The sequence below is a fragment of the Dermochelys coriacea genome, chromosome 5 (assembly GCF_009764565.3).
Source record: "Dermochelys coriacea isolate rDerCor1 chromosome 5, rDerCor1.pri.v4, whole genome shotgun sequence".
Classification (NCBI taxonomy): domain Eukaryota; kingdom Metazoa; phylum Chordata; order Testudines; family Dermochelyidae; genus Dermochelys; species Dermochelys coriacea.
The window spans coordinates 39256757-39278332 of NC_050072.1; the positions used below are offsets into that span (position 1 = coordinate 39256757).

General features: G+C 42.6%; 1 protein-coding gene across 1 annotated transcript in view; it reads right to left on the minus strand.

Moving 5' to 3' along the window:
* Positions 1 to 271: 271 nt before the first annotated feature.
* The window catches only part of DEPDC1B (DEP domain containing 1B), a 72023-nt gene continuing 50718 nt past the window's right edge, over positions 272 to 21576 (minus strand). The window contains exons 7-11 of the mRNA XM_038402561.2: positions 17263 to 17403; positions 10641 to 10807; positions 8494 to 8670; positions 2017 to 2202; positions 272 to 1321 (exon numbers count right to left, since the gene is read on the minus strand). Coding sequence (XP_038258489.1) covers positions 1160 to 1321; positions 2017 to 2202; positions 8494 to 8670; positions 10641 to 10807; positions 17263 to 17403 — 833 coding nt within the window. The 3' untranslated portion in view covers positions 272 to 1159. The remainder of the gene's footprint in view (positions 1322 to 2016; positions 2203 to 8493; positions 8671 to 10640; positions 10808 to 17262; positions 17404 to 21576) is intronic.

Sequence of the window (21576 nt, forward strand, 5' to 3'; positions counted from 1 at the left end):
CATAACGTGTGGCACTGGTGGTGATACTGGGAAACTGGAGTGTCTAAGGGAATTGTTTGTGAGATCTGTGGTTAGCCAGTGGGGTAAAACCAAAGTCTTCTCTGTCTGTCTGGTTTGGTTTGCCTTGGTGTGCATAGAAACCAAAGCCTTGGGCTGTAACTGCCTTGCTTTAAGCAGTTTGTCCTGAATTGGCACTCTCAGTTGGGTCCCACCAGAACCAGCATAATTACAGACGGGTATGATGAAAACCACTGCCTCTAGAGAATTACCTTTAAAAGTTTTGTTTTAATAACTGAAAAAATTAGAAGTGGTGCAGTTCAAGTACAACCAAAATATATACAGAAGAACAGTAGAATTCATTATATAGAACAAATGCATCCTCATTAAAAATAAAATCTATAGTTCTTATTTAATTTTTGACTTTGCCACAAATACCTTCCTTTTCACAGAAAATATAAGGCATTTGATTTTCAGATAAAAATGTGTAACTTCCATCCAGTTAGTAACTAATTTTGTACAGCAATATTTAGCAAGATCATGTGCGTTTTCAAAGGCCTGGCCATGCACCAATGAAGTCATTGGTGGAGGAGCTGGATCAGGCCCCAATGCAGCATATGAATGAGGAAACAAAGGGCATACTGTTGAAATCAGTATTATAAAATATATCAGGGCTACTACCTGAGACACAGTCAGCAATGCAGTACAGGATCCAGTGTTTCAAGTTCACTCAAGTATGTACAATGTTTTAATCCCTCAGGCATGCCAGCTATAAACAAATATAATACAGTCTCCTTTTCAGGAAAAATGTTGTTGACCATTGACAAACAAGACAGTGAAATATACACATAAAAATACATCTAACACTTGAAATGACAACTAAAAGTATAAAAGCAAAGAATTTTTTTCCATATTATTATTCATAATGATTACCCATCTTGTACGTAAAAATAACAAATCATTAAAAATAGCCTGTGACAAAAATACTGATAATGGCTCAATATAGCATCCCCTCCAAAACATTTTGCCATTACAACCTTTTCCCACTGTTTCAGTAGTTAAACTTTTTTCCAGTAGTTAAATGCTGTTTACGTTACATTTGCACAAGATCTATCCTATCGCTAATATACTGAGATACAGTTCACTAATGACTTTGGAAATGTTACATTCGAAAGCTTCTGGTTCTTTGAAATGGTTGAAAAGGCTTTTTCAATGCCCACATCAGCAGGTGTGGTTTCTGTTTATTTTTTTCCGGAAACAGCACTGCCTCACTTTCAGAAGTAGGAAATCGTTCTTTATACACTTCAGGGTAGGATTTCTGAAACTAAAAAAAGTACAGTTTAAACAAAACTCCACAGCAAAAGCTTGACATTACTAATTCAACTACTTAAAAAAAAAACCAAACAAAGCAAATCTCAGTTACACAAGTCAGTAAAAATATGTTTTCCTGTGCCATGCAGTCTAGAACTATGCATTTAAAACTTGGTAGTCTTTTCCAATAGGATTTGTTTTACTGCAAAGCCTCTACTGTGAGAAAATAAAGTAAAAATAAATTACAATTATTCAATCTACAAGAGAGTATCTACATTCTAAGTTTTAATGCCAGCCTCCTTTTCCTTTTGAGAACTGGAAGCTTATAATTTGATACAGACTTTTTTATGAAAACTCCTCAAAATCTTAAAGTACACAAAAAAACATTTCCATCTTTTAACTTCATTAATCTCAATCCATGTCTACACAGGGACACTCAGGAAAATAAAAGGAAATCAACCGAAAGTGAAAAGTCAATTTGCATACATAAAAGTATGTTAACACCCCCGCATCCCTTCCCAGGAGGATGTTCTCAGTCAGGATTTAATGTGCCTTTAGTTCACTGTAACTTAATCCTCAAGGATTAAACAACTATGAAACTGATCTTTATACAGATGTAAAAGATGAGAAGCAAATAATATCAAATCCTTCACATACACAGAGGTTGAAAAGAAAACACAAGCAATGATTTTTGAGAATTTTCTTTACCTGCTTCAGCTTCTTCTTCTTGTTTTTGACAGATATTTCTTTATTCATTGTAATTTCTTCCAACAGAGCTGCCAGTGGTTCTTGAGAGCCATTTACTCTTTGGTATTCAAATTCATCTGTACTGATTTGGCGACAAAATGACGGAGCAGGAAGAGTTGTATCAGTATCAGCGTCTGCATATTTTATCTGAAGGAGAAAGGGGGGGAAAGGACTGTAGTTTCAAGAATAAATCTGGAAAAATTGGCTTGATTAAAGAGAGGGCCTGTGTGATTCACGGACCACTGTGTGACCTTGATCAAATCAAGAAACATGTTGATGCTTCAGTTCACCCGCCATTTATTGTAGAAATACAGAATCACTAAAGCACTTCATCATAAATTAAGGAGAGGAGGAGGAGAGAGAACCCTGGCACCTGTGGAAAGAAAGTAAATGAATAGAGGTGTTAGGAAACAGACAGTGTGGAGGAGAGGCAGGGGGAGTGCAGTGATAGGATCTGAGAAAGTGAGGATAGCACCAAGAAGCAGCTTGGTGGCAGAAGGAGAGTGACCAGCTATTATGTGGCTTCTCCTCCATCCTCCCACACATACTTCCTCAGGGATACAAGACCACCCTTCATGGGGAAATTGCAGAGTCTACCAAAGGGTGGGTGCATGCGCGCGCACAAAGAGGAATTTGGCAGTCTCAGAAATCCACAACCCTTTGATTGGTCCTCTACTGTTTCCAACACCACTTTATTGGCGGGGAGGGATGAATTATACTTCCCAAAATCCCTGTAAAGCAAAATTTAGAAAGTTGACTGAAATCCTTGGTTGAAAGATGTCAGAGAGGGGCAGAGTACTATTATGACCACTAAAAAAACCCTTGAAACCATGTAAAATATGTCCCAGAATCTTAACATGGACAGTTTAATATGTAGGACACCCTGCAATCTTAACTCAGTTACAGAGCACCACAATAGAATTTCCTGTGCAGATTTAGATGAACAAGCATTTACTCCAAATTAATGAATTTAATCTTACACTTTTTCCTTGTCACTAAGTTCTACATTATTGCATAGTAATTGGGAGCAAGATGACAACCTTCATGTGGTGCTTCTGTTAAGTGCTAGTGTTTTTCGTGCTCTGTGTTTTGTGCAAATCCACCAACACAACATCGTCAATTGGCCACTGGATGCTGTTTTACCGACCTCCCAGTTAACGCAGCAACGATTATACTTCCCCAAACTACCCCTTCTAGGACCAAAAAAGAACAGTTGGGCCAGTCCTCTGAATATACCAATTTAATGTAGAAGGGATGTCCAGGGGAAAAGCGGATTACCTCTTGTGGACCCTCAGAGACCATCACATTGACATTGTGGCCCTCCAAGAAACACATACGAAAGAAGAAGATAAAGCTGCCAGACATAAAATCTATGGCTATACCAAAATCGCTGCCATCAACCATCCAAAACATGGACTAACAATGTATATGTGAAATGGACTAGTGGATGTGGAAGTATGAAAGAATTATCGACCAGTGGAAGTGATTAGAATCAGGGACATCGTTACAGTAAACGTATACAAGCCACCTAACATCATGTGGCCTGATCTCATCTTACCTTACCTTCCTCATCTGGCCATTTACACTGGTGACTTTAACAGTCATCACCAAGACTGGGGATACTGCTCAAATGACACAGCCGGGGAACAGATCACAGAATGGGCCTCCCTTGAAGACCTCCACCTGCTTTATGATCCGAAGCAACCTGGATCTTTCTGATCTAAGAGGTGGACAAAGGATCACAACCCTGACGTGTTTTGTGACCCGTAATAGCGCAGGTGTCCCACTGGCCACAACAAGAACCATCCTGAATCACTTCCCGCATAGCCAACATTGCCCAGTCATCCTCCAGATTGGCCTAGAAGTGCCTCTTCTGCAGTCTGTGCCAAAGCCGCGCTGGAAATTCTGCAAGGCTGACAGGCCCGCCTACACTTCAGAAATAGAATCTTGGATCCCACGGCTCATAATCGATACCTAGAAATCTCGGTCATTTTACAAACGTCCTAAAATCAACTATTAAGAAGTACATTCCATGTGCTCACTGCAAGGCTTTCACCCCCTGCTGGCCAAAAGAATCTGAGCCTTTCCTGAGGGAATATGAAAAGAGCAGCAACCCAGATAAAGCCACTGTGCTGCTTGCATCCTTGAATTTGGCATGCCTGGAAAGGTGGAAAGTAACCATTGAAAGTCTTGACTTCACTCATTCGAGCTGCAAGGCAGGGGCTTTTTTGCAGAAACTTGGAGGAATCTAGCCAAAATGCAATGCTTAACAAAGGTGACAGCAAATGCTGTTGCCTCATCTTCTTTCTAACAGCAAAACTCCGACAGACAAGATTACATGTCAGGAGGTCCAGCGGGAACTCTGAAGAAACCTTCAACAATGCCCAGAGGAATCCCCACTCTCTTCCCCATATTCTGTCAAGGAGATCAATGTTGCACTGTTGGAAACCAAAAGCCGGAAAGCTGCGGGGGTTGATGGTATTCCTCCAGAGTTTCTCAAGAATCTGGGGAGACGGGGACGGGAATGGCTAGCGGCGCTTTTTACTGTCATGCATAGAACTAGAGAAGTGCTAACAAGCTGGTGATAACCAACAGTGGTTGCCCTACTGAAGCCTGGGAAACCCCAGAGGACATAATCAGCTACCGCCCCATCTCTCTCCTCTCAACCACCAGCAAATTAATGGAACAAGTGCTGCTCCACCCTCTGGTTGACATTATTGAAGACATCCTCCCATTGGAGCAGGCAGCATTTTGCCTAAAGAGGAGCTGCTGTGATCAAGAAGCTTCACTTACCAGCCACATTGAGGCAGGAGACCAAGAACTCTTAACTCGGGCATCGCTCAGGGCTCTGTCCTGGCCCCAATATTTTTTAATCTATACACTGCGGATATACCAGCAACAGAGTCAAGGAAATTCATGCCCTAGCTGTTCAGCATGCAAGCCTCCATACCATCAGCTGCACCCTAACCCAAGATCTTAGCACAATTGCTGATTATTTCCAATGCTGGAAACTTAGGCCTATTCCAAAAAAAACCATGGTAACTGATTTCATCTGAACAATAAAATGGCTAATACCAAACTTGATGTGCAGTTCTGCGGTGACAGCGTCAGCCACGAAGCTAATCCAAAGTATCTTGGCATTACACTGGACCAGAGTTTGACCTTTTGACAACGTCTCAAGAACACCCACAATAAGGTCAAGTCCTGGGTTGCGCTTATCAGAAAATTGGCCAGAACATCCTGGGGCTCCAGTCCACAGATCTTACGAACCGCAACAATTGCCTTGGTATATTTTGCAGCTGAATGTTGTGCACCAGTGTGGTATCATAACACTTACATTAAACTCCTTGACACTCAACTCAATAATGCTATTCACATAATGTCAGGGATGCTCAAATCTACTCCAGTTGACTGGCCCCCCGGGCCTATTGCACATCCAGCCTCCTCCACAGATCACAAATATGATGATCCCACTGTACCATGACTTGCAGAACCCACCAAAGACTAGATTAAAATTCCGCACCCCTCTATGGAACTGTATTAAGATCCTTACACCCAACTTTGATGCTGAGGCTCAATGGAGAGTCACATGGAGCACCCTGACTGCTCAAAACAAACAGCTTGTCGATGATCCTGTTTAGGAATCACCAGGTTTTGATTTATGTCGGAAAGACTGGTGCAGATTGAATCGCATCAGGACATCTCATGGGAGATGTGGACAAACCCTCTTTAAATGGAAAATGAGGCAAACACCTGCGTGCGACTGTGGTCGCCAGGCACAAACGATAGAGCACATCATAGCTGAATGTCCCCTTCATTCCTTTGCCGGGGGCCTGAAGGACATTCACCAGCTCACTGCTGCGGCAATATGCCGGCTATCAAACTTAGATATAAATTTGTAGTTGTTGTTACCTACTCAAGCCATATGAAAGAAAAAGAAGACATAGTAATTGATTAATCAAACAATCTAAGGTGCTATAGGCATAGTAAACACACCTAACTCTATTGGTATGGGGGAGGGAGAAAGATTTGCATGTAGTCCAAACGACTGACAATAAAACATACAACCACTCATTTATGAAACAGAAAGAAAAGGAGTACTTGTGGCACCTTAGAGACTAACAAATTTATTAGAGCATAAGCTTTCGTGAGCTACAGCTCACTTCATCGGATGCATTGTAGCTCACGAAAGCTTATGCTCTAATAAATTTGTTAGTCTCTAAGGTGCCACAAGTACTCCTTTTCTTTTTGCGAATACAGACTAACACGGCTGCTACTCTGAAACCTGTCATTATGAAACAGAGTAAACAAAACCACAATCCAAACTGATCTAACAGCAGCCGGCATGTTACAGTGTTATACAGTAGCAAACTTCACAGCTCTTCAGAGACACCAAAGCTTTGAAAGACAGAGCAGAAAAGTATCAGAAAGTGTGACGCTTAAGGCTGCAGTTCTACGTGTGTTACTGTGAAGATTTTACAAGATAAATCTATCTCTTGCTAACTCAGTCACAAAAAGGTCTCAAACTTTGAAGTCATGATTTTAAATTTAGTCGCAAAATTAGCCTGAAAAAATAAGTAAAGCACAGCGTGAACTACATTAAACTCCCTCCTATCCTACCTTCAAATAATCAGTGAATGACTTGGGTAAAACTCAAACAAAACAACAACAAAACGTAAACGGTTGAGAGACTTCTGCTAAGTCAGCGAAACACAGTGTTAGCTAATAGTTTGTAAAACAGCCTCAGTAAGGAATTGATCTTGCTTCTCCCCATTGTTCTAGCCTTCCGATCCTGTATGTACTTTCTGTATGACTAAATTGTACTGATGGCTTTGGGGCAAATGACTCACAAAGGTTTGCCTAACTGAACATGCCCCTACAGATATTCTCAGAAGTTGCACTGGGAGTTATCAGGGGAACTAAGTCCTCTCTCACAAAGGTTAATGAAGGATCATTAAGACTAATGTCTATACATGCAGGATTGGAAGAGGGCAAGAAGAATATTGTCCACCCTCCATACTTCAGGAGGGCTGGGATAAAGGGTGAGGTTTGGGAACATGGCAGAATGGGTAATGCAAGTCCTTTAATACAAGGGAAAAGGTTATTAAGGGAAGGTATAGGTCTTGAGACAAAATCTCATTTTTCTATAAAGCAAAAAGAAATTTTCCCGAGTTGCAAGAAACATCAATCACCAGGCTTGGTGAGAAAGTGAAATTAGGATTATGAAGAACTATTGAACATAAAAAGGTTGAGTGGCGCTAAGCCATTGTGAAGCTTGACTTCCCTTAACAGATTTAACAAAAAGAGTCAAACACCTTCTCTCTGGGAGGGACTAAAAAGAATAAAAAATAGATTCCTACACAAGACTACAAGGGTGGCACTGTCATTATGGCATCTAATATCCAGATTTTTTTAAATATAAATATACTGGCAGACATGTTAGAAGAGAAGATATCCCTTGAAATTCCACAAGGCTTCCCTTTTATATGACATTTTAAGCCCATACTTCTGAAACAGAACCAGCCCAGGAGGAGAAAAAGGAAATAATGAAGTTTCCTTTTTAAGCTTCAAAATTTGTGAGCCAGCTAATTTAGACCATCTATTGGAGTTGCTGAATGAGGATCTGTGTTGACCTCTGTCCTGCCAAACTGGAAAAAATACTTCCTGGCTCTAGGTGAACAAGATAGCAATTAGTATTGTAGGTTAGCTATTACTGAATACATTCTGAGAGTTCACCGGCAGTAAGTGGATAGGGATTTTTATCCCTGACAGAAGAAGCAGTTAAGGGTTCATTTAAATTTGGCTGAGTGTCTTCTCGAGAAGGTTCATCTTAGTACGACTGAAAATAGCTTACATGCTATCTATAACTAGAGTTCTTATTTCTCTTCAATTTTTTACTTTGTTTTCCTCTTCATCCTTTTAGAATTGGGATCTCCATGGAGATCAAGAAAAATAAACTGTTCTCTCCCAAGCCATGAATCACTAGGTCAGCCACTGCTACAACCCCCAGCCTTCCCCATGTGCAGGTTGGTGTTTTGTCACTGAATTAAATTTTAGATAAAACTTTCATAAATGCAACTGGGATTTAGGAACTCAAGTCAGTTAGGAGCTTTTGAAAATTTTACCCTAAATCAGGTCGCAAACCCCCGCCCTCACCATGTTTCATTAGTCAGTCACCAAAAAGCAACGCTTCATGACATGCAATGGGTATAGTCTCCCCCTTCACTATTACTTTGCCTGAACTACCAGAGGTCTACTTAGTGTTTGTATAAATATACAATGTATATAACGTGTTGCTGGCAGCAGCAATTCATTCATGCTATATGCAATGTCTAAGATATCAGAGAGATAGCAAAAGCTGTAAGACTTGTCTTGTTTTTAGGAACAGAAGGGAGAAATGTCATTTGATGACAGAAGAAACACTTCTATTAGCCCTACCTGGACTCTTCGGAGATGTACTACATGCTCCTCTATGACAGTCTGTAAGGAGGAGGGAACATTCAAGATCTCTTGGCAATTGTCCATCAGGAATGTTACTAGTTTAGCAGCCAGCAGTTCATCCAAATCCATTTCATCTTTAGAGCAGAGGATGCAACGAGAAAACGCTTGAACCATCTGAAATAAAAATCAGGAAACGACATTGTATATATTTTTCCTTGTTTGCAGGAAAAATTGTAAATGGTGTCAAAGTGTAGACTTCGACAGCAGCAACATGTTTCCAATACACAATACTTCTTTAAATATTGGTGTAAGTGAAAACTGTTAAACCAGACTGATGAATGTATTGTTTGCACTATATATTAGATTGTTCCAATGGTGCAGTTGCATAGTCTAGCCTTTATTTCAGACCTAGACTACTGGAAATAAAATCCGTTATTGTTAAGACTTGAAAAGATAGCCATTTCACATGGGATATCAAACCAAATAGAAAACAAGAGTAGTATTTCATTATAATAAATCATGGACAGTTATGTAGTGGAAAGTCACAAGGTTATCTGGATTTCCTTATTATTAAACAAAGAAAATGTTTCTAAGTAATTCTAACTAGATTCCAGAAAGCTGTCCAGCTCATTTTCATGCAGCTCTGGACCCAAACTACCACAGCTGGTTAGACACAGGTGCAAGCTACCACATTAGTTGTAATAATTGTAATAATTAATTGCAATCATCTTTTGTCTATTTTCCAGTCACTACTTGCCACTGTAAGCACAGCAGGCAAATGGAGTTTTACTTCTCTGCCACATGCAACAGACTAACTTTTCAATTGCTACATTAAAACACTGTATAGAATACACACATAGGATAGATTACATCACTAAAATAATGGCACTTAGGAGGTTTTAATCAAGTTATCATGTATAGTTAATTAAAATCTTAATCGCTAAAGAACAAATATAGGTGCATTCACTCTGATTTCATTTTACAGTGAAAGGGACATGATTAATTTTCTTTTGTGCTTTTATTTGCAATATACTCAAAGGCAAGAAAGCCATATTTTCACTATCCCCTTGGTTCTCTGTCACATGGAATCTTTGCCATTTATGTCTAATAGAACAAATGGCAATGTGACTTTGCACCGCTTACTGTACTTCCTTGTCTTCACTCTACCGTCATTGGTGTTCGCAGCAACACAACACAGAAAACAGGGCTGGAGAGAGGATCTGAGCATAAACCATGGTTTTGTCAAAATCTAATAAAAATGGCACTTAAAGCCAACATTTTTTATAGTAGAGTGGTGAACAAAAATATTGAGAGTCTGGCAGACATTTTCCTATGGATGAGCACTAAAGTAAATCAAGTTCTGGGCTCAGTATACACACAACAACCTCTCTTTAACCTTTAATCTATGCCTGAAAAAGACAGTGCCTGCAGTCCACCGGAAGCATCTCCCATCACATACCATCCCCCCAGATGCAATTTCTGTGAAAGGGGAGGACGGAAAGCAGATTGCTAGAGATACCATTCCTCCCACACACACTACTTCCCTCTATAGCAGCCCATCTGAAATCCTGCTATCTGGGGGAGTGGGAAACTAGCCATCCCTCCCCTTCCCTGAAGCACTCTGCTGCAGTAAAGCCTCATGGCCAAAACCATCCTCTATGTATCTGATACTCCATATTAATGCCATAATAATCTTTAAATGGCCCCTAATTGTTCTTTCAAACTGCGTTAACATAGCAATGGAGTTTTTCCTCAACTGTTAGAATATAAAAAAAAAGAAATATGGTATCTCACTAGAATCTTTTACAAATAAATTGCTTGTCAAAGTTTCACCCTGAAGGCACCAAAGATTCACAAAGTACAGCAGCCTGTTCAGTTTAAACAAATTTGATACTGTGGGAGACCAAATATTAGGCTACAACTCATGATTGTTATCCATTTCTATGAAAACAGGGAGAACTTCCAACTTCCAAATGGGGCTCTCATCAATCACGATCTATATGATTGAAATAATCAACTGAACTTTGTTTGCTATCATCTCCAAAATGTACTGAATTTTGTATGTATTAACAAGAATCTTTCATTTATGCTGTTTCAAGATTTCATAAGCCTTGCTAGGTTTTTCACATTAGAAATATGCAAACCAGTGTTCTGGTCCCAGCTGAGTCACAAAGAGGTGGCAGATCTTTGTTGAGGCTGATCCTTGCCATCATCTTCATCAGTAGTTGCAGCTTTTTCCGATTTTCTGGTGGCAGCAGAAGACAGCAAACCCGAAGTGCTTCAATGGCCTTTTTGTTTTTCTGCAGCAGACCTGGTTTAAACAAGATTTGAGAGATTTATTTAAATTAATTACCTTTCCGAGTTACAGTTTTCCCCCAAAAAATCTGAAGATCTAAAACCTATTTTCCAAATTTTCCTACCTACTTCTGACCCCCTAGCAGAATTCCATCACACAAAGTTGAGCAATAATGCAATTTGAACTTATATGTTTCCCCCTTGTGTACTAGTTCAGGAATTCCAGTAACTTTCTTCCAGTAAATTTGAAAATGAAAAATGTAAACACTACCACCACCACAGCCTGGTGAGTGAGAGAGGGGAAAAGTCACTTTATGGTATCTGTGGCTGCGAAAGGAGCAGTCACAGTCTTGTGAAAGAAATGCTGATAGCAAGAAGCTTGAACTCTCTCATCACAAAAGATTAATGTATTGGTACAGATACCATACAAAGAGTGTTTGAAATTCAATAACCTTGGCTGGATCATCTCACCTTGCTGTACCATGCAGCTTTCCCCTCCCTGCACTCAATCAATCATAGAATATCAGGGTTGGAGGGGACCTCAGGAGGTCATCTAATCATCTAGTCCAACCCCCTACTCAAAAGCAGGACCAATCCCCAATTTTTGCCCCAGAACCCTAAATGGCCCCCTCAAGGATTGAACTCACAAACCTGGGTTTAGCAAACCACTGAGCTATCCCTCCCCCAATATAGTTGCTTTCCATATAGAAATGGGAGATCAGACACCGTTGCCAAGAGCAGGGTAAAGTGAAGTTAGGCATTTCTCTGACGAGGAATGATTAGAGAACCACAAAGGTCCTCACCCTATACTTCCAAGTGAACATATCATGTTGATATCAAAGCACCTCAATTATTTCATTGCAGACGCTCCCTGGGTTATGCAAGACCCGACTTATGCAAATTCACAATTACAGAAAAAGTTCCATAAGCCAGAAATAGGATTTTCGAGTTGCGGAAATTTTTGCGTAACGTACAGGTATATGTTTCCAACTTATGCAAAATTCGAATTACGCAAGGCTTTCCGGAACAGAATGATTGTGTAAGTTGGGGGTCATCTGTATTTCTTTTGTATTGTTTACCTTTGCAAGGTATTATTTAATTACATATTAATTTTATCCATTTCTGCAATTTTGTCTGGCATTGGTCTCATAAAACGTGTTCTGTTGCCCATTATTAGGTATTCTAATATTTTTTTTCCAGTGATTCAGGAGCCATTGCATGGGTCCACAGATTTAGGACTGGATTTTTTGCTATAAAGAGCAAGAGTAAGAGTAGTTTCCTTATTCCTAACTTAAATCTTCTAAATAGACCAACTTCAGACATATGTCTTCAAATCTGTTCCAGTTCATATTACATATTGTAATATGTCTACCCTCTATGCCCTCCTGCTATAAAACACATCTGCTCTCTGCCCATCCTATCCCATTTATAAAAGACAGTTACTAACCTTTCTGTAAATGTTGTTCTTCGAGATGTGTTGCACATGTCCAACCCACATTTGATGTGTGCGCTCCCCATGCAGTCACCAGAAATGTTTCCCTCAGTGGTACCTGTCTGGTTGGCTTTAGCACCCTCTGGTGTCGTGTGCTCATGGTGCTCTATAAAGAGACCGGCCAACCCTGCACCCTTTCAGTTCCTTCTTGCTGGCTAACTCCGACTGAGGAGTAGGAGGCTGGGACATAGAATGGACATGTGCAACACATCTTGAAGAACAACATTTACAGAAAAGCTAGTAACTGTCTTTTCTTCGAGTGCTTGCACATGTCCATTCAATGTTAGATGATGCCCAAGCAGTACCGTAGGAGGTGGGCTCGAAGTTCATGGACATGCGGATTGCAATACTGCCCTACCAAATCCAGCACCATCCCTAGCTTGCTGGGTGATGGCATACTAGAAAGAAAAAGTATGTGCTGCCGACCAGGTCACCGTTCTACAAATGTCCTGGATTGGGTCTGGGCAACAAACGCAGCTGAGGAAGCTTGTGCTCTTGTAGAATAGGCGGTCAGGATGGCAGGTGGTGGCATAGCTGCCTGCTCATACTACATGAGAACGCAGGAAGTGATCCAGGATGAAATTCTCCAAGCCAAATTGGGTCTTTCACCCTAATGGTTAGTGCCACAAATGCTCCATGGATTTATGGAATGGCTTGGTCTTTTCTGTGTAGAAAGGTAGGTCATGCCTAACATCCAGTGTGTGCAAACACTACTCCTCCCTATTCTTGTGCAGTTTCAGGAAGAAAACAGACAGAAAAATGGCCTGATTACTGTGAAACCACCTTTGGGAGGAATGCGGGATGGGGTGAAGTTGTAACTTGTCCTTGAACACGGTGTACAGGGATTCTGAAGTAAGGGCCCTAATCTCTGAGACCCTCCTCGACAAAGTAACTGCAAAGACGACCTTCTAAGAAAGGTATGACAGAGGCTCAAAGGGAGGGCCTGAGAGTCTTGACAGCACCAGGTCTAAGTTCCACAGGGGTATGGATTCCTGGATCTGTGGGTATAGCCTTTCTAAGCCCTTGAGGAAGTGAATGGACATTTCATGCGAAAAAAACAACCAACCATCTACTGGAGTGTTGAAAGCAGAGATGGCTGCTAGATGTACTTTAATAGATTAAATAGCTAGGCCCTGCTGTTTCAGCAGAAGCAGATACTTCAGCAGAGTCTGGAGAGGTGACCTAACGGACAAGAGGGCTCAATGGGAATGACCAAATGGAGAAACACTTCCACTTGGTGACATAGGTAACTTTAATAGATGGTTTTCTACTGCCTACTAAAACCTGGCAGTCTTGCTCCAAACAGGCCAGCTTCACAGGATTTAACCATGGACCTCCCACGTGGGCAGGTGGAGGGTGTTGTAGGTTTGGCGGGGATCCTGCAAGATCAGGTCCAGGAGGGGAGGTAGTGGCATTGGGGTCAATTACTGATAAGTCCAATCAAGTGCCAAACCAGCGCTGGTTTGGCCAGGCTGGGGCTATAAACTTAACCCTTGCCCTGTCCCTCTTGGCCTTCAGAAGACTTAGTGTGGTCCTGAAGGGCCTACTGAACTTCTGCCAGTAGGCCCAAGGACTGGAGCCAAGAGCACCTTCACATGGCTATCGCTGATGCCATAGCTCTGGCTGCTGCATTTGCAGCATCCAGAGCCACTTGTAGGGAAGCCCTGGCTATAGCCTTCCCTTGTTCCACCAGAGTGAAGAATTCCTGCCTGGACTCTTGGGGGAGCAAGTTCTTAAACTTTTATATGGGAGTCCCAGATGTTGAAATCCTACCTCCCTAGCAATGTTTGCTGGTTGGAGATGTGGAGCTGTAAGCTGCCAGTAGAATGTACCTTTCTGCCAAAAAGATCCACCTTCTTTGAGTCTTTTGCTTTGGGGGTCACTCCTGGCAGCCCCTGCCTCTCTCTTTTGTTGGCCGCCAAGCCACAAGGGACCCAGAAGGTGGATGGGAGTAACAATACTCGTACCCCTTGGTGGGAACAAAGTACTTCTCTCTCCTCTTCGAAGTGGCAGGCAGAGAGGACGGTGTTTGCCACAGGTTTCTGACTGGACCCATGATGGCCTCATTTAGAGGCAGAGCCACATTCGACTGGGCCATGATGGCCAAGATGTTGACCAGGCTGTGGGAGGACTCTTCAACTACATCCACTTCCGGCACTAAGTTCAAGGCCTCTGTCTTCAATAGATCCTGGTAAGCCATGAAGTCGTCCTGGGGCATTAAACTGCCCATCCCCGACACTGACTTGTCTGGGGAGGAGGAGGCCTGCACTGGGCCCCCCTTCTTTCCTTCTGCACAGACTGGAACCCACAATTCCAGCTCCTGAGGATCAGTACTGGAGTCTAGGTTGGGCACTGCTTGGTGTGACAGAGGAGCCATTCTAACACCATGGAGTAGGAAAAGCTAGAAGGAGGGCCAGGCCTCGGGGGAAAACCCCCGGGTTCCAAAAAGGCCATTGCATTAGCACGGGCCAATGCCCACTGATCTGGTAGGAACCCCCACACTGTGATTCACCACCACATAGGGCTGTCTGATGGGGCACAGGTAACGGCCCCGCTGCTGCATGCACAACTCCACCTCAAACTCTGATGATGAGTCATCTTCAGGAACCACAGAGGTGCCGTATGCGTCAGCTCCAAGGGCCAGGGCAGCATATCCGGGGATTGGTACTGAAGCAGGGAAGCCCATGTCAACATCAGCAGGGCCAGCTTCTCTCTAAATCAGGTGGGCAAACTGCGGCCTGCGGGACCCTCCTGCCTGGCCCTTGAGCTCACGGCCAGGGAGGCTAGCCCTTGGCCCCTCCCCCGCAGCCTCAGCTCACCATAACGCCAATGCTCTGGATGGCGGGGCTGTGAGCTCCTGCTGGGCAGCATGACTGCAAGAGCTGTCGGCCTGCCCCAGTGCTCTAGACTGTGCGGCAGTGTGGCTGACTCCAGCCAGGCAGCATGGCTGCCAGTCCTGGTGCTCTGTGTGACATGGTAAGGGGGAAGGGAGCGGGGGGGGGGGGGGGGTTTGGATGGGGCAGAGGTTCGGGGGGGCCTTCAGGGGATGGGGAATGGGGGAGGGTTGGATGGGGGTGGGATCCCAGGGGGGCAGTTAGGGGTGGGGGGGTCCTGGGAGGGGGTGGTCAGGGGACAAGGAGCGGGGGATTTGGATGAGTCGGGGGTTCTGAGGAGGGCAGTCAGGGGTAGAAAGTGGGAGGGGGTGGGGGCCAGGCTGTTTGGGGAGGTACAGCCTTCCCTACCCAGCCCTCCATACAGTTTCGGAACCCCGATGTGTCCCTCAGGCCAAAAAGTTTGCCCACCCGTGCTCCAGACGGTAACAAGGACTCCAGTACTGAATGAGAGCTCAGGGCAGACTGCTTCCTTCTGCTCACCCTCACCACCGGTGCCGACTCTTGCACTGCTGGCGACGGTAGTACCGAAAGTGCCAGCAAGTCCTTGACCACAACAAACACCTCCCTGGTGGACGGCACCACAATCCTGCTGGTGTCACAATGTCCCCAGTGCCAACAGCTGGTCCCACACCTGACTCAACGGAGCCTGCCAACGGGGCAGTCAATGATGCAATCTGTGGAGCAGGGGCAGAGGACTGGCCAGACACAGGTTGCACTCCACTCCGTTTCATGTGCTTGTCCTTTCTTAGACCCAGGGAATGCCCTCTCTTGCACCGCTGCTTCTTATGCTTCTTTCTCAGCACCAGTGATGGGGAACGGGCCAAGCGTCCCGTGCAGCAGGAGGAGCACTCCGTATCGACACCAAGGTACTGTGCCAAGTCCGACCGGCTTGGCTCTGACGCCAGTCTGAGCACCGCTTCCATCAGGAGGGACGTGGAACTGGCCTCCTAGTCCTCCTTCGTACGCAGCTTGAACTGGCGGCAGATCTGACAGTGATTTTGTCTATAAGTCTCACCCAAGCACTTTAGACAGCTGGCCTGCGGGTCACTCACAGGCATTGTCTTTCCTCAGGAGGCATAAGGTTTGAAGCCTATTTATTCAGATATCTTTAGTAATAACAAGCTTTAACATTAGCTCCAGTACCATTATTTTTAGAAAACAATATTCCTAATAAACTTAAAAACCACACTATACATTTCTGCCACAAGACAGCATTTTTCTTATGTTACATAACCATTATATTTTACTACAGACCAGGTGCTCTTTAGAAGATGGAAATGCAACCTCCTCAATGTTACATATAGAACACAGGTTCACCAAAGGCCAGCTACCAGAACATTAGTGCCTATGCTCTTGGAGTAAAAACTTTCAGTACTGCCTACATCCTATTTTCAAAAGTGCATAAGTCACTTTTAACTGAAAGTGTGCAAAACTTCTTTCATTTCCACATAAAATTTGGTATAAGTGAAGTGGGAGGGGGGGTTGTATTCTATTTGTGAAGATTACTGCAGCTGTAAAATAAAACCTTGTCAGTGCTGTGTGAAGTGAAATTCAATGTACAATGGAAAGTAACACACACACACACACACACACACACACACACACACACACGCTCTGTGTGAAAGAACAGGGAAAGATTTTAATTGAATAGGATTTTTTAAACAGAGAATTTAATACTAGCTAGTAAAAGCATGCACAAATGTATACAGAGTGCACAGAGAGAAAATCAATAATAAAACTTAAGAGCTGAGCTCCTTTTGAAAATAAGATTTAGCTATCTAAGTCATTCAGGCCTTGCAATGCTGAGTGGAGCCACACCTCAATACCCTTAAAAACCTGGTCCAAGGCATTCAGCCTCATAACACAACTTAAGGTATGTAACAATAGCACTGTGTAGTCTTAGTTTTCAAAATATATTTAAGTATTAGAATATTCTATTTATAGCTACAGTGGAAGGAACAGGTAAAAAAAATTGAGAGACTTGTTAAATCTTTATAAAAGTTAAGATAATTTGTGGCATGGGGGGGCGGGGAGAGCCACAATCGTTCACAATTCTTCTATTTATTATATTATAAGCCAACTTACCTAACACACTGACGAAAACATCAAAAAGATGAAATGTGAGTAGAGGTTCCTTCATCTGGCCATAGTAGTCTGCTATCGTTTTGAAGACATCTCTTTCAAATCCTAAATACGTAGGTTGCTTCAAATCTGAACAACTGGGCCCTAAGAGAGGAAATGAAACCATAAACAGGATCACCTATTTTGATTACTAGTCAATACAAGCAAAATTTCAAAAGGGAAAAATTTAAACTAATTATTCAAAGTAGTAGTTCACACACTGCAACTAATCAAATGAAAACAGACATAATATATGAAAAAATACCGATACAGTTCTTACTGTCCTTAAAATGAGTCCACTCCTTGCTATTTACTGCTCTACACCAGGGGTTCTCAACATTTTTTTTTCTGAGGCCCTCCCAACATGCTATAAAAAACTCCATGGCTCTCCTGTGCCACAACAACTAGTTTTCTGCATATAAAAGCCAGGACTGGCATCAGGGGGTAGCAAACAAGCAATTACCTGAGGCCCCCAGGAAGCTAAGTTGCTCAGGCTTCTACTTCAGTCTCAGGTGGGACGTCAGCCCCATGCAGTGGGACTTCAGTTTTCTGCCCTGGGCCCTTGTGAGTCTAACACTGGCCCTGCCTGGCAGACGCCTGCTTGCAACCCTCGAGGGGGCCTCAGTGGTGAGAACCACTGCTCTACACAATACTTTCTTTTAATCAAAATATTACTCTCAAGTTTTACATCCCTTGGTTGAAATGCAGTAGTACTAGAATGCTATGCAATGAGAGATGAATATTTGAAGTTGTTACTTAATTAGGTTTCAGATAGTATAAGCATTTATCTCCAAAAATGCTATGTATTCATAGGAATACTAAACTATGGCCAGTGCAGCTGCGCCCCTGTAAAAATCTCCCATGTATCTGCTCTATGCCAACAGGATACAGCTCTCCCATTGACATAATTAAACCACCTCCGACAAGCGGCGGTAGCTATGTTGGCAGGAGACACTCTCCCGTTGACATAGCGCTGTCCAAACCATCATGTTCTTTGGTGTAACTTATGTCGCTCGGGGTGTGTTTTTTACACACCTCTGAGCAACATAAGTTATACCGACGAAAGTGCTGGTGTAAACATAGTTTACTAAGATCATTCTGGAATTGAAGGAAAGAGCAAGACATTAATCAGTATTATCTAACTGCAACTGATATGATTTTTATTTTCAAAATAAATTCATTAATAGCTGTTAGCTATGTAAATGCACTCAATTTCACACTCAAAAGTTAAAGCAGAGTTAATATTTGTACCTCTGCTGTGGTTTCCTCTCCCAGGCTTTTGCTGATGACATATGCAGTTACTGTCTGAACTTTCAGGTGCTACTACAGCCAATTAACAGAAATGGAGGGGGGAAAAATATCAGATTTAAGAAACAAAAACCCCAAAGTTGATATTTTCTTCACTAAATTTAGTTGGCTGTAGTAGTGCTTCTTGAACATACAAACAGGGACTGCTTATGACAGACATCTGCAAAACTATGAGATTCAAAATGGCTTCTTAGTCTTTACTAGGAAAAGGAACCACATCAGAGATAAAAATACCAATTCTGCTTTTAAAGTTTTTTTTATGAAGGTACTGAAACATCTAGATGGGTAATATTCAAACACATAGCAAAAATATTTTACTACAATAGGTAAAATTCCCTGCTTTAAGATTCAATGTTTTGTTACTCTCCATGGCTAGAAACACTTTAGCCATCAGTACACACACATTCAAAGCAGCAGACTTTTCTAAGCCTTAGTTCTCAAACAGTGAATTGATAGACATTTATTTGACCCTTGATGGGTTACAATGACTATGTAATTACCACAGCTGTCACTAAATTTGAACCTCAGACATATGTCATCCATACGAACTGTCAGCATCCTACATACTATTCATTTCAAAGCACCTCTCAAAGCAAGCTATTCTGCTTTCAAAAAAATATATAAAAAAGATAGTCACCAAACCTCATGTATGTATTATAGACAGAGCTATAAAGCCATCCTGTAGCTCAGGTTGCCTAACACCTATCATAATTAAGGTCTACAAAATTCTTGGTCATGAAAATCACGTCACTGATTGTGAAATTTGGTCTTCCCTGTGAAATCCCAGCTCTGAAGGCAGAGTGTAAAGCAGTGGCTGCTTGCCAGACACCCAGCTCTGAAGGCAGCACTGCCACCACCAGCAGCATAGAAGTAAGGGTGGCAATATCATACCATGCCACCCTTACCTCTGCACTGCGGCTCGTGGCGGTGCTGCCTTAAGAGCTGGGCACCTAGCCAGCAGCCACTGCTCTCCCACTGCCCATCTTCAGGTAGCCAGCAGCAGCGCAGAAGGGTAGCATAGTATGATATTGCCACCCTTACTTCTGCGCTGCTGTTGCTGCTGGAGGTAGTCCTGCCTTCAGAGCTGGGCACCTAGCCAGCAGCTGCCGCTCTCCAACCGCCCAGCTCTGAAGGCAGCACAGAAGTTTCCATCTATGCCACTTTCTCCATTTATGCACCCTTTTAAAAAAAACTTCCACCGTTCCACACATCGCTTATTAGTTTCTGCCATCTCTCTGGAAGAAGCATGGATTCTGCAGAGCTCAGTGCAGTTAAAATGACCTTTGTTACTACAGGACACATGATTCTCCTGTATTTGCAGAACTTGAATGAATACTACAACAACTGAGTATGCAATGAGGAAGATATGGCGATGTTCAAACACAACAATAACTGGATGCTGATGATCATAAATAAAATGCCAGGTTGCTGATGGCATTCATGGAGCAGCTCCTCACATTGAATCGCTGCTTCTGAGCCCAAGAAATGAGCACTGATTAGTGGAATCACATTGTAATTCAGGTTTGGGATGTGAAAAGCCACATTCCTGGATCTGCATGCTAAGCTCACTCCAGACCTCCACCGCAGGGACACCGAAATGAGAGCTGCGTTGACAGTGGAGAAGCAAAAAGGTGATCACATTCTGGAAGCTTCCAATGCCAGATTGCTATCAGTCACAGGTCAATCAGTTTGGAGTTGGAAAATCCACATTGGAGGCTGTTGTCATCCAAGTGTATAGGGCTATGAAGTGTACGCTGCTGCACAGGACTGTGACTTTCACAAATGTGCAGGAAATGGTAGATAAGATTTGCAGCCGTGGGGTTCCCAAACTGCAACGGGGCAATAGATGGCACACAAAGCCCTATTCTGGCATGAGCCCACCTTGCCAGCAAGTACATCAAGAGAAAAGGATTCCTTTTCTGTGGTTGTACAAAGACAAGTGGATCACCATGGACACTTATGTGATATTAATGTGAGCTGATCAGGGAAGGCACATGATGCTCACATTGCTAAGAACAGAACTTTTCCAAAAGCTGCAAGCAGAGACATTCTTCCCTAGTAAGCACGTTCATATTAGCAATGTTGAAATGCCAATAGTGATTCTGGGGGACCCAGCCTACTCCTTGCTCTCCTGTCTCATGAAGCCATACAAAGAATACCATGATAGCACCAGAGAAAGATTCAACTATCAGCTCAGCTAATGCAGAATGGCTATTGAATGTGCCTTTGGTAGACTGAAGGGTCTGTGGCATTGTTTACTCACTAGATTGGATCTCAGCAAGGGAAACATGATCTGCAGTATAGCTGCATGTTGAATACCGCTGTGAAGTGAAGGGGGGAAAGCTACTGCAAGGATGGAGGAGCAAGATGGACTAGCTGTCTGCTGAATTTGAATAGCCAGACACAAGGGCTATTAGAAGAGTCAACAGCTATACATCTGAGGGAGGCTTTAAAAAAAACATTTTGTCAGCCACAATATAGAGTTGTATGACACTTTTATGAAATAAAATGTCTTGTAACAAAGCTTAAATACTGGTCGGTTATCGCCTCCCATTATCAAATTCTATAATGCATCTATAATGCTTGGTGTAAGCTAATATACTGTAAGTTTCCAAAACCAAAACTTTATTGTGTGCAAAAAACAGGCAACAAAATTAAAGTGCAAACATATAAGGTACAAACCTTTAAGCAACGCTAACAGGATGAACCATACTTTAAAACCCCCAGTAAAAAAAACACAAGTAAACAATGAACATTTATGTTCATATACATAAAAATTATTTCAGCATAAAGTATTGTGGCTGATCCTGGAATTTTCACAGTTGGTATATAGCTATGGTTCTCCATGTTGTCTGCCGGCATGGAATAGTAGGGGATAAGGAGGTACACCATGCTGTCATCTTTTATGTTGGGTATGAAGGGAGCACCAACCATGATTTTGGAAAGGCTACTGAATCCTGGATCTTTGGA